A 13669-nucleotide genomic window follows, 5' to 3' on the forward strand; every position below is an offset into this window, starting at 1 on the left:
AGTAGATGCTGGATAAGGGTGGCAATCAGGTCAGTCACTCAGCAAATTTATCAAACGTCCAGAGCCTGCATTTGTGCCTTTGGTTATCTTAGCAACTCAAGACCGTTCTTCGGGAACTCGGTCAGGTGGTCACTCTGCACGGCTGATCTCTTAAAATTCAACTTTTTTTAACTACTGGTGGAACACTGGCAACTTTCACAGATGAGGCTAACAAACCCTAAGGAGAGGCGGGAAGGTGTTCCAAGAGGCTCCGAGCTCCCAGAGGCTCCGGCCTGAAAGAGAGTGAAGGAAGAGAGTTATAGGATCATGTCCCCCCAGGACTCGTGGTGACCTTGTTTGAAGTGAATCCACCAAGGACAGGGCTCAGAACGCCTTCCTCTCCACTAGCCCAAGGCGCATCCCGAACCCATCGCGGGGCTGTGCCCAGAGGGTGGCGCTGCTAACCCAGCCTCGGCCCACCGTCGCCAGCAGCTTCCAGGCCGCTGCGGAAGCCCCCCGCTAGCTTCCCGCAGGCCGGCGCGGGGGTGGGGGGCTCAGCGCCCGGTAGGGGGCGCCCCGTCCCAGGCGCCGCGGCTCCCTCCGCCCACCCGGAAGCGGCTGCGGCGAGGCGAGCCCCGCGCGAGTGCTCTGCGAGGCTGGCCGCAGGGAGGGAGGCGCGAAGAGGGCGCGAGGGTGGCTGCCGGAGGGAGCCGCCGCCCCTGGCCGCCCGGGTCCCCGCGGGGCGCATGGGGCGCTTGGAGCTGGGATCGCGCGAGGTCCCGGCGCCCAGCTTCCTGCTGCCGTGAGAAGCCGCGTCGGGACGCCCCCAGGACTCCAAACTGCCGGGAGGATGACCATGGCCGGGGGCAGGAGAGGACTGGTGGCCCCGCAGAACACGTTTCTGGAGAACATTGTCCGGCGGTCCAGTGGTAAGAGGTGCATTCGGATTTCGGTTACCCAGGCTTTTTATCCGTGCCTCGATTGCCGCCGCCTCCCGCCGCTCGGCGCCAGCAGATGCAGTAGGACCCGGAGCTTTGCTGGGAGCCGCGGCGCGGGCGCCCCGGGCTGCCTCCCGGAGGCTGGGCTAGGTGCGTAGGGTGGGGCGAGGTCTGTGGGCCCCCGTCCCAAGAGGAGAGCTCTGCTGGGGACGCCTTTAGGGCTCTTCTCGCTTCTTCTCTGTTTCCTCTCCAGAGAGCGTGATAGCTGATGGGCAAAGTATTGGGAAAAGTGATGGGAAGCCGGACGCGGCAGGAGCGGCAGCGCGCCCCGCATCGGCATTGCCCACCCCTCCGCCGAGGCTCATCGGGCTCTGGCTGCACCCCGGGCACCGCCTCTCCCCAGGGAGAGCCAGCAGCAGAGAAGGCCACTCGGGTCTGCGCCCCCGAGGGATGGGGGCGGCAGTTGCTTCCACCTTCCATCGGGCAGCGGAAAAGTCTGAGGTGTGGGGACGCGGGGATATAGGGACGAGCTGCAGGTTACCCGGTTCCACCTCTTCACCCACCCACCCTCTTGGAGGTTAAGTTGAGGCTCCCGAAGGGCAGAGTTTCCTGGACTTATATGGGAAATGGAGCGCATAGGTGCAGAGCTGGCCAAACGATCACAGGAGCAAACCTGCCGTATAGTTCCTCTCTTCCAAACCTCAGCGGTGTTTTATGCCTATAAATCTTGCTCAGCTCTCCATTCCCAAGCTCACCAAGTGTGTCAGTCTATCCCTTACCCAGTAAACCAGTGCTCCCCGCTCCTCTCTTTCTCTGTGGCATTAAGAGGGACCGTGTCGTGAAGCGCTAGACTGTGAGAGTTCTAGCAGCAGGGATGGAAAAAGAAATATTTCTGATACCTTTAGGACCCACAGCAAAGCATCCTGGCTAACGCGCTTGGCAGAGCAGTTAGGAGGTGGCATCTGGAAGGTGCGGTGCACACCCTTTCGTCAAAGGGCTGGATGGAAAGGGGCCAAGAGCGGAGATATCTTCACGGGCTCTGGGACTCCTCTCCTTCCAGATGCAGATGATACGAAGAGTTGACTGAGGAAATAGGTTTTAAAAATGCGGAAATATCGCAGCTTTAGAGCTTTAAGGAGGAGCTTGTGTTAAAATCATGGGCTTCTATTTGGATTTAGTTAGGGATTCAGGGGAAGAGCGTGAAAAGTGACTTATGCCTCCAAGAAATACTCTTTAATTAAAAAGTGTTGTAAGGTTAGCTTGCAACAAAAAACTTGTCAACTATGATAACATATTATTGTGGATTATTTAAATATTTTAGAAATGATCCTTTATTGTGTGCCTCTGAAGAATAAGAGTATTGAAGAATTTCTGGTTGGTCACCTTTCCCTTCAATGTCTTGTCCACTCAAACTTAGTGAGGTGGCTTTTAGAACAAGGTCACAGCTATGACCTGGGGATTCGAGGGGATGATAATTACTACACAAAGGGTCAAATGAACTCTTTTGTCATAAAAAAGCTAGAGGTGTTCATGCATTTTTAAAAATGAAATCACTGAGAGTTAACCTGCTGTGGTTATTGACCTGTTAGGGGCTATGGAGACAGTCTTGCAGATTTGGGGATCCCAGTGTGCCTGACACCCAACTTTCTCATAAATATCAATGATGGTTCCATTTTTGGGGGGGAGTATGGTGTGAAGAGGCTGTGTTCTTTAAGGTATAGGGGAAAGCTTATGTTTAATGTGCATCATATAATGTTTTTGAGTGGAGAGAGAGGTAAAAATCTTATATGAAACAGTCATAAGGTTCATTGGGCTTGTAGGAGGACCTTAAGAATGGTGGAACCAGGGGCACCTGGGTGATTCAGTCCGAGGAGTGTCTCACTCTTGGTTTTAGCTCAGGTCATGATCTCAGGGTCCTGGGATCAACGTCTGTGGTGGGCTCCCCACTCAGTGGGGAGTCTGCTTAAGGATTCTCCCTCCCTCTGCCCCTTCCCTGCTTGCACTTTCTGTCTCTCTTTCTAAAATAAATACATAAATCTTAAAAAGCAAAAAGAATGGTGAAATACCACACAAACATAAAATGAATCTTGGAGCTGAGACGGCAGAATACTCTAGTTGATTTTCTTAGAACCACTTCTCTCTAAGCATATATAGAATGTCAATAGACTAAGTAGCTGGGAATATTTTTAGTGTTGCCATTTTAATTTCAGCACCAATTCCAACAGCTTGACTTCAGTTAGCCACCCAACCAAAGGACATCAACAACACAAACAAAACATCCTAGGAGATCTGGATGAACTTTTTAAATTATCTATTATTTCAGAAGAAAATATTCTGGTCGTGACACGTGGGATATAAGCTTTTAGTGATCCTTTTCATCACATTTCCAAAACACAAATAGAAGAAAAATATGTGGACTCATGGAACTATCACAATATCTCCATGCATTATTTTATTTTACTGTGATGGAAAAAGGTCTATTTAAAAATATTGATTGTCTCCTCCCCAAATCCACTAGCCTTTTTTTGGACATTACAGTATTGAAATAGCAGTTTACCTTTAAATAGCAATACTTTTTGGATCATCTTTATTAAGCATTTTCTCCCAGTGGTCTTATTGCAGTATTTTTATTCATCTTTTACAGATCAGAAAACAGCCCTAGGAATAGTAAATGACTTATTCAAAGTGGGAGGCACACAGTGCCTGATGCAGGAGGTCTTTGGAGGCTATCATTCATCATTGTTTTTCCAGCCATAAGATTTAGCATGTGTAACTACTGTTATCCTTAAAAAGCAACAAAATAAAACAACTACTCTCATTATATGTTTATGGATAATAAAACTGGCTTTGTCTTGGGCTATTTGAATATTTGGTGTCTGGAATATTATAACCTGTAGGGTTTGCTGCTATGTTGTCTGCCTCTCCTTCCCCATCTTTGTATACATGAAGAAAGTGAAGCAAGCACATTTCCTCAAATACTTAAGGGCAGAGCTGATGAGACCCAAAGTCCCTTGACCCCAATGTCATGTTCCTCATAGTACATTCTGCAACGACCTCCTTGTATTACCATTATGTTCTCTAGAGAAGCTTAATTTCCCAGTGGAGATTGAATAAAAATGTTATAACAACAAGAACACACCCATTTTGGCTAACATCCGCACTGCCACATCCAAACAGAGTAACAGGGCAAAGGAGAAGCTAATTCTTTTAAGGGCAGCAGTTTCACCTTTGTCCATGGGTTAACTGAAGTCATCTGCAGGGTAACAGGCCCTTACTGATTCAAGCACCTGTTATAAAGTATTAAATAACTTGGATCCTCATATGCAAGCAGAAGAGGAGCAGTGTCTCCATTTTAGAATTTTAAGACCTGAGAATCTTGGGACACCTGGGTGGCTCGGTCAGTTAGGAGTCTGCTTTCACCTTAGGTCATGATCCCAAGGTCCTGAGATTGGGTCCTGCATCAGCTCCCTGCTCAGTGGAGAGCCTGCTTCTCCCTCTCCTGCTTCCCTTGCTTGTGCTCTCTTACTCTCTTTCTCTCAAATAAACAAATAAAAATCTTAAAAAAAAAAAAAGAATCCTTAAGTAATTTATCTCTAGTTAGTAAAAGGCAGAGTTAGAAAATGCAGTTAGAGGCCCGTCAGGGACTAGGCAGCAGCTGTGACAGGTTTGTTCATTTGAAAAGGACTTATTGAGCCCATTTCTTGAACACTGGGGATATAGTGGGAATCCAGAAACCCTCCTTACCCCTTAGAATTCTACATTCTAATGAAACTTGGTCCAAGCACCTTTCCACAGTGTTTCTGGTTGGAGCTCTTATTTAGGCCTGACATTGTGTTTAAAAAAAAATTTTTTTAAGGTGTTTAATTGTCCTTGATGGGACTAAAATCTAGTTTAACTTTTTGTGAAGACCATTCGGAGGAGAGATTTAGTAATTATCTGTGGTTTGGATAGTTGCAAGTGGTTAGCAGGAATAAGTGACTATGCCCCAGATTTTTCTTATGGTCATGTCGGTGATCATTTCAAATCCTCCTTTTGACTTTCTAACCAGCCTGTTTCTCTTTATATTCATGATTGGAAAGTGTTTTTCCAGAATATATATATATATATATTTTTAAAGATTTTATTTATTTATTTGACAGACCTAGATCACAAGTAGGCAGAGAGGCAGGCAGAGAGAGAGGAGGAAGCAGGCTCCCCGCGGAGCAGAGAGCCCAATGTGGGGCCCGATCCCAGGACCCTGAGACCATGACCCGAGCCGAAGGCAGAGGCTTCAACCCACTGAGCCACCCAGGCGCCCCTCCAGAATATTTTTTGATGGTTGCTTAAATCCAGGCACTTACTCTCTTATGAAGGCTGGCAGACTTTAGTGCCAGAAAACTACAAAAATATTACCCTAAATGGTCCCATCCTAGGCAGAACATATGTTTTAATGTTCGGAAACCTGTATCAAACAATTGTAGGTGCCAGTAAGAATCCATGCACATTAGCAGGAGTGAAACATAGCACATTCTGGTACAGATTTCTGTACATGTATAATTTACAGATTGCTAAATCAGCTGTGTTTTTGTATAGTGTTAAGTTGGTTCAGGTTGTTGATATAATTAGTATACAAACAGGATGAAAGCCGCGGGTAATGTTGTGTCTCCTAGATATGTTGAGCCACGATAATATTTATAAAACAGAAAACTGGTTAAAATCCATTGTTGCTCTGAAAGGGGACTAGGTGGTAATCTGGATTATTACCAGCTCAGTGGAGCCTGTTTTTTTTCATGTAATGTGTTCTAAGATAACCTTCAGCCAAGGTTCTGCTCTCTTGCTCTGAAAGCGTCAAAGAGTTAATTCTGGTGATTGATATCAGCTCGAAGATGGGGAGGATAAAGGCTTCTGAGTTAACGTGAGGCAATAACATTTCCATACTCCGTGGTATTTATGAAATCCTTCTATTTTGATAATCGATCATAAAAGAAGAAAAGCATTTGAGGAGCATTGTGGACGATTTGGATCTTTGCCTTTGTTCTGACACCAGCTCTTCATTTATGATTGGGCCTCATTTGACAGTGGTTTCTCCAGCATTATGGTGAAGTTCCTCAGTTTTCCCCCCGTCCCCACCCCCGCCTCCATCCTTTATTTTTGGTTAGTTAATGGCTTGTATGCAAACCCTTAAAGAATACTTGTTATTTTTTTGAAGGAACAACTTTTGTGAAGTGAGTGTCTACTTTGTATGTTTAGGATATTTGGGCCATGTTATTGTTTTGGGTTTTGTTTTGTTTTGTTTCTTTAAGTGGCCGCACCTGTAACTGCTGAGAAAGAGAAATAGAATCATAGAATCTTAGGTCTGAAAGGACATTGTTTACTATTCGTTTTCCAGTGTTCCAATGTCTCCAGAACCTCCCTCTCAGGTTATCCAGCCCATGCTTGAATAGCTTCAGGGATGGGACACTCAACTTTCTTACAAGGATTGTTCTGCTTTTAAGTAACTGTAATTGTGAACAGGTGTCTCTTGTCTTGCTTTGCCTTCCCTCCCCTCCCCTTCTTTTTTCTCCTCCCTCCCCCCTCTTCTTCCTCCTCCTTTTTCCTTTCTTATTGTTATTCTTTGGTCTCACCCAAATCTGTCCTTTTACAGCTCTGCTCTGTTTGAGGTATGCCTCATAGAACAAAACTGACCTAGTTCACTCCTTTCTTCCACCCAAAAACCAGTTTGTTTGTTTTTTTTGGTGGTAGTTATTTGGTAATAGTTGTCCTACCTTGATTCTTCTCCCCCCCCTTTTTTAACCTTTTTTTTTTAAATTTTATTTTTTATAAACATATGATGTATTTTTATCCCCAGGGGTACAGGTCTGTGAATCGCCAGGTTCACACACCTCACAGCATTTTTTTAACCTTTTTGATTGTATATACCACAACAGAAAAGAACATAAAATAATTTTGTACAGCTCAACACATTTGTATAAAGTAAATACTGTGCTGTTGCCATCTATGCCAAGAAATAGAATCCTGCCAGCTCTCCAGAAGCCCCTGGAACCCTTCCTAATCCCAGCTCTCTTACCCCCCAAAGGGAGCCATCTTTTGATTTTATGCTGATCACTTTCTTGCTTTTCCTTTTAGCTTTACCACCTTGTTTCATATTTCTGAATACCCATAGTTAATTTCTTATCCATTGCTGAGGGTTTTATGCATGGGGCCACAGAGCGTGTGTTCTCTGGTCAGCTGGAGATTTGCCCATGTTGTTACAGGTGCTGTTAGTTCATTTTCGCTGTGATGTCATAGTTTATTTACCCCTTCTGCTCTTGATGGACATACATTGGTTCACAAACTGGCCCCTGGACACGGAGGGCAAGGATATACCGAAGAAAGAGGCAGAGCACTTCAGATGGGTAGCTGGCAGGTTTAGTCAACAAGGGAACTTCCTTTAGAAGCTTGTCTTGGGCTGCTGAAAGTCAAGTAGATCTCCACACCCACTGCCAGAATCTGAAAAGTTTATATACAGGCCTTAACTGGGGTCAGCCATATATACAGCCCACATGGTATCTACCCCTTACTGTCTCAGGGCTACATGCTTGGAATGGTTCCCCCTGTGGGAGCTGTGAGCAGAACATACATTTCCAGGGCAGGGGAAAGGGTGAGGTGCCTCTGATTGCCTGGATCCATATGGCAGGTCAACCAGTGGTCACGTCATCTCCATGACTTCCTCCAGCAACTTGTGAGTTGTTTCGAGTCTTATGCTATTCGTGCTGCTGCAGACATTCTTGGACATGTCTTTCCGGACACGTGGGCACAGGTTTCTCTTGTGTAGATACTGGATATGTATGGTTTACTGTGGTAGAAGCTGCCCGCCAGTTGTTTGAAGGATCTGTATCAACTTACCGTCCCACTCTCGGCAAAGGGAGAGCTCGCATCACTCCACCTCCTTGCCAAAACTTGGCATTTTTATCTTTTTCTCTTTGGTAGGGACATTGGCCAAAGAGTCTAGTAACTCATAAAACAGGGTCATTTAGAGTTATGTTAATAGTGAGCACATGAACAAAATGAAATGAAAACGAAACTTGCTCTTGTCCTTGGGGAGGCATCAGCATCTAGTGTGTGTTGAAATGTTCTCACAGTCTGAACTCCCTCACACACGCTGGTGAATGACCTGAAAGTCTAGCACAGTTAGAATTGTGTGCGAAGGGTACGTGCAGGGGTGCGTGCGTGCAGACATGTGTGTGGATGTGTGTATTTAGGAACCCCATTTTCTTAAACTGAGGATCACTAAACCCCAGGGATGGAGATTGTGGGAGCATCAGAGCTGGAAGTGAGAAGGAAATAGGAAGTGAATGAGTTAGGTTTATTTTAGCGAAAGATGGAAAATGACTGATGGAAAGAAGGGCAGAGATGAAGGAGGAATGAAAAATCAAAGACAAAGTAAAATGAAAAATAAAGGCTTGCTCATGGGTTCAGCTTCACAAACATGGTGGACCTCCTTTGTGTCTCATACTGAGCTAGAGGCTGAGCATACCAAAATGAGGAGGACTTGTGATATTGGGGTTCGTTGAGGGATTTATGATAAAGACCAATATGCCCTATAAACCTGGAAAGATTTAAGAAATGTTACGTCAGCTGAACACACACTACACTTTTTCCCCTTATAAATGCCTTACCCCCAAATTATTCTTAGATTTTTACAGCCATTTCTTTTTCTGCGAGATGGAATGTGGGATGACTAGATCACTGAAGTCAGTTTAAAGAAGATTACAGAATGTGTGAATCTTTGTTTCGGTGGGTGGAAGTTCTCCTAAAAAAATCTTGTTCTCTGGGATAGCTCATTGCTCTGACTTCTTTGGCGTGCTCTCTTGGTTTGTTCACCCATTGTGAGTTTTCAGTTGTTGACTTTAAAAATAAAACAGTTATTTTACCAGCAGAAGTGGGTTGATTCAGGAATAGCAGAGAATTGCAATTTGGGACAAGCAGGCTATGGCAGAAATGACAGGATAGTCCAACAGAGGAGAGGAACGTTGTTTGATGGAGAAGGAGGAGGAAGTTGGAAGGGGTTGTTTCAAACAAACATTCATGGGAGGAAGGCAGAAATTCAGGGTGATGAGGTTTCTCATTGGCTGAGTTGCTGAGATGGTCAGTTCTTACAGGAGACACAGTGTACTTTGTTCCCTGTTGGGCCTGTAGCTGATGATGATTCTTTCCTGTTGAGGATTCTTCTGTTGGGGGTCTGTCTGTAATGGACAGTTTTCTTTTGTTTCTTCTCAGCATTACTGGTATCAAATTGACTAGAGTTCTATCATGACAGTTGTGCTCTGAGCCTCTTCTTGGATCACTGTCCTGCCCATTTTCTCTTTGCCTCCCTGGAGTCATTCACTCTTCTTCTCCAACCTGCTCTGTGTCTGTGAGGCTGACTTGTACGGATTATGTCCATAGGCTCCCCTGCTTTCTGGCTTCTGGCTGGCTTCAGCTTGTGGGGCGTACCACCATGAGACGGGAGGGAGATTTTATTTACTCTGTTCTATTTATTCTTCCAGTTTCCTCCCTCCATTGTAGACTAGCTGTTTTGCCTTGATTAACAGTTACATATCCAGCTCGCTCTCTTTGGGTTTGGGGAGGTTTGAATGTCTTACTAACCCTGGGGGTGCTCCGTGTCCCTGAAGTTTCCTCAGAGGTGTTCTGGGGGGGCAGGCAGCAGCCAGCTGGTACCCCCTCTTAAGATCTGATTATGCGCGTGTCTTCCCTATTCTAGGTTCTGGGACATCAACTGGGTAGCTGCAAACCTGCCCTGCTGGGAGCATTTCCCTCAGAAATCGGCAAATAGTATATATCATTTGCTGCTGCCGGCACTTCATACTTGCCTTTGTAAATAGTTGTGTCATTAAACACTCTTCTAGCTAACTAATTGAGTGTGCCATTTCCCTGCCGGGACTGATGGACAGAACCAGTCACTTGTTCTCTGGATCAAGTACTTTCTCAACCTTCTGTCCAGACCACTGTAATTCAAGGGGTTGAACTTGGTCAGGGGGGATGTGTGTATTCAGGTACTTCTTTCAGCTTCACAAAAAACACCTGTGTTCTGCCTGCTGAAGACAGCGCGTCCTTGCTTTTCCGATTGGCAAGTTGGTCATCTGGAGGCTGGAGAGCTGCTTTCACTTTCCTCCTCCATCTTTCCTCACTGTCATGATCTCAGAAGTCACGGAAGACCATAAGTAAACTGAGAGTTTACCAGAGATGTCGGAAAGCAGGAACGGCTAGTTAGGAGCACTATTAGATTAGAGTTATTGGTTACAGTTGTGACCTTGGATAGATGGCCTTTCTCACATGTGTGCCTGGCCGAGTACCTGAGGTTTGCATGTTTTGCCTACTCTGACCTTCAGGGTGACTCTTGTCCTGTGGGTGCTTCTGTTATTGCCACTCTACCCTTGCAGATGCTGAGGTTTAAAGACACTAAGTCAATGGCCCTCAGTTAATTTCTAATAGTAGAATCCCTGGGACTCGTTAAGAACACAGATTCTCAGGCCCTTATCCCGGGTGCATCAGAATCTCTGGGCGAGGGCCCAGTGCCTGTGTTTTCCTGAGCCTTCCACGCAGCTCTGAAGGCTGTCGCAGGCAGAGAACCACTGCTTTGAGACCCACCCCAGGCAGTTTTTTACTCGAGAGCCACAGGGTTGGCTGCTCGGTGAGTGGATGGAGGAGGGTGCCTGTTGGAGGGTGAGTGACTGAACTTTCACTCATTGAAATAGCCTTTCGGTTACTGTTCCAGTTTTTCTCACATGCCCTTCCTGCCTCATGTGGCAGTTAGTGTTTCAGGGTGTGAAATCTCTCCAGGGACCTGCGGGGCCCTGTTAGCCCCCTATGTGGCCAGATTCCTCTGGAATTTTGAAATTGTGGTTTCCTGTGCTGCACGTTTACTCCCCATCTACTTTTCATCTCTCGGAAACAGAGTTCATGCCTTCTCTTTGTTGTTGTGTATATTCCTTTCAGTTTTCAAGCTGTCATTCCAGAGCAAGGAGATACGCGGCGTGATCCATCAGCCGTTTTGAAGTGGTAACTAATACCTTCTGAAGACCAAGGATTCCCTCAACTCTAGTCCTTCTCCCTCTGTCAGATGAAATGACACCTGACGTTTTTCCTGCCTGGCGAGCACGGCCAGGGATTGTGCTCTGGCCGGACTTTCAGAGTGTGGCATTTTTCTCTGTTGTTCTTTTTTTTTTTTTTTTTTTTTTTTTGACAGAGAGAGCAAGAGACACAAACAGGCAGAGCAGCAGAAGGAGAGGGAGAAGCAGGCTCCCCACTGAGCAGGGAGCCCAATGTGGGGCTCGATCCCAGGACCCTGGGATCATGACTTGAGCCGAAGACAGTTGCTTAACCAACTGAGTTACCCAGGCACCCCTCTCTGTTGTTCTTGACAATGACAGAACTAAAACAATTTAGTGATGACTTTGATGTTCTTTATTTAAGAGAAAAGCAATGCATGGACTGGGGGAGTGCCCTGCCTCACAAGTGGCAGAGGCTCTTCTGGAGGGATTTGAGGGCAAGAGCAGTTTTTAAAGAAGAGGCAATGTGGAAACAGGGCAGCATGATGGCTTAGGAGGTCAGGGGGTTTCCTCACGAGACTAAAAGGTCTTCTTTTCTAAGTAAGGTAGGCGAACTACAGCTGAGTTGGACGATTGGGATTGGTGTTGTGAGGTGTCCTTGATAGTGAGGTGTAAGTGGGCTAACTTAAGTTTACATTTGTGACATGGGCTGGGCGACTGGTGCGGCCACCATTTTGTGGGTCCCAGCATATGAATTAGCTATCTCTCTCCCCAACTTCCCAATCCCTGCTTTCCTGTTGTCTCTAGTTATGCCTTCTCTTTGAATTTTCTGGTTTTCTTCTTTTTCTCTATCTCCCTCTGGCTCTTGGTCTCTGTCTCTCTCCTCAATCTCTCCTGCATGCTCTTCCAGTGGGCTTATGTTCTCTGCTCACTCACTCTCTAGGTCTTGCTGTAGGTATCTTGCTCTTCGGTGCCCATTCTCCAGCTGTGACTCACACTCTTGTACTCCCTGTTGGCTGTCTTCCATCTCCCCCACCCCCCCACCAGTACTCCCTGTCCTTCTATTCCCTCTTTCTCTCCTCTCTCCTTCTGTCTTTCTGCTCATCTCACCCTACTGCTACTTGCCACAGATTATCTCTGTTTTCTGTCTCTGTTGCTCTCTGCATTTTGTCTCTATCCCTGAGTGTCTGTTTTGATCTCTGCCACCTTCACCACTGTCTGTCATCTTGCTCCATCTTATTCCTGTCTCTCTTTGACTGTAGTCTCTGCCTCCATCTCTCCATCTCTGCCTTTGTCTGTCTGCCTCTTTTGGTCCAGTCCTTTCCTCACCTGCCTCAATAGATGCTCTTCTGCATATCCATCTGAGTGCCTTGCTTCTCTCCCAACACCTCCTTTCTCCATTTACTGACTAGCACGTACGGGATCAACTGTACAGACCTCTTGGCCTTATTGTCTTGGTTTTTGTTCTGAGAGAATCTAATTGGCCCAGCCCTGCCTATGGGTTGGTTGGGCAGTTGTCCCCTCCTGGTCTCATGTGCTGTGACTGGGACCTGGGTGGGCAATGGGGAGGGTAGGGAGTTATGTGATGTGTAGACTGAGGTAGGTACAGCTGGGCAGGGGAGGTCAGCAGAGCTTTCAGACACACAGCTATGTCCCCTGTACTCCTTCTGTGTCTGGGACAATGTAGATACTCCAGTATTTGTCGTATTAAACTGAGCTGCTCTGAGATTCCTTCCATTCACCTTGGTACTATACTTTAGCTTCACTGAGCTGTTTACCAAGAAAGTTCTAAAGATTTTATTTATTCATTTGTCAGGGAGAGAGAGAGAGAGAGAGCACAAGCAGGGGGAGTAGCCGGCAGGGGGAGAAACAGGCTCCCTGCTGAGCAAAGAGCCTCATGTGGGACTCGATCCCAGTACCCTGGGATCATGACTTGAGCTGAAGGCAGACGCTTAACAGTCTGAGCCAGCCAGGTGTCCCACCAAGAAAGTTTTAAAATAACACAGGAGGCAAATGTAAAACTAATTTAAAAAATAATTTTCTAACACTATTTAATATTCTATACTGCTTACTTTGAGTCACTTTTTTTTTTTTAGTTCTGGGAATCAAATTTTTACATGTTCTTCAATGATGGTCAATGAGTTTTGTTAAAAATGCCTATAATATGTATAGATATGCATTAAAAATTATCTTGACTATAAAAATGAGAATAAAACACCTACTTGATTAATCTGTTTCACCATTTGTTAGCAACTGAGGACACCACCAAAATATTTCTTCCCAGTAATTCAACATATCACTGACCGCTTATTTCTTATGTAAACTATCATTGAATCATAAAAAATCTACACTTTTAACACAATTTCATGGGGTTTTGTTCCCTTCCATCCTGTTTATAAAACTGATTCATCTGTTTTTATTGTTTTAAAATCCTTTAATTTGAGTGAAGGTAGAGGTCATGTTTCTGAAACCATGTACTTAGAGGTAACTACCCAGTAAACAGAGTTTTGAGTTTGCTCTTGAAACTGAAGCCTCTCTTTCCATTGTAATTTACTGACTTAATCAAAGTGTATTTATGGGGGCGCCTGGGTGGCTCAGTGGGTTAAAGCCTCTGCCTTCGGCTCGGGTCATGGTCCCAGGGTCCTGGGATCGAGGCCCGCATTGGGCTCTCTGCTTGGTGGGGAGCCTGCTTCCCCCTCTCTAGCTGCCTGCCTCTCTGCCTACTTGTGATCTCTGTCTGTC

At 45.8% G+C, this 13669-nt stretch overlaps 1 protein-coding gene across 1 annotated transcript in view; it reads left to right on the plus strand.

The window, feature by feature from the left end:
• Positions 1 to 612: 612 nt before the first annotated feature.
• The window catches only part of KCNH1 (potassium voltage-gated channel subfamily H member 1), a 376496-nt gene continuing 363439 nt past the window's right edge, over positions 613 to 13669 (plus strand). The window contains 1 exon segment of the mRNA XM_047705009.1: positions 613 to 908. Coding sequence (XP_047560965.1) covers positions 830 to 908 — 79 coding nt within the window. The 5' untranslated portion in view covers positions 613 to 829.

This window comes from Lutra lutra, chromosome 15 (assembly GCF_902655055.1).
Source record: "Lutra lutra chromosome 15, mLutLut1.2, whole genome shotgun sequence".
NCBI lineage: Eukaryota > Metazoa > Chordata > Mammalia > Carnivora > Mustelidae > Lutra > Lutra lutra.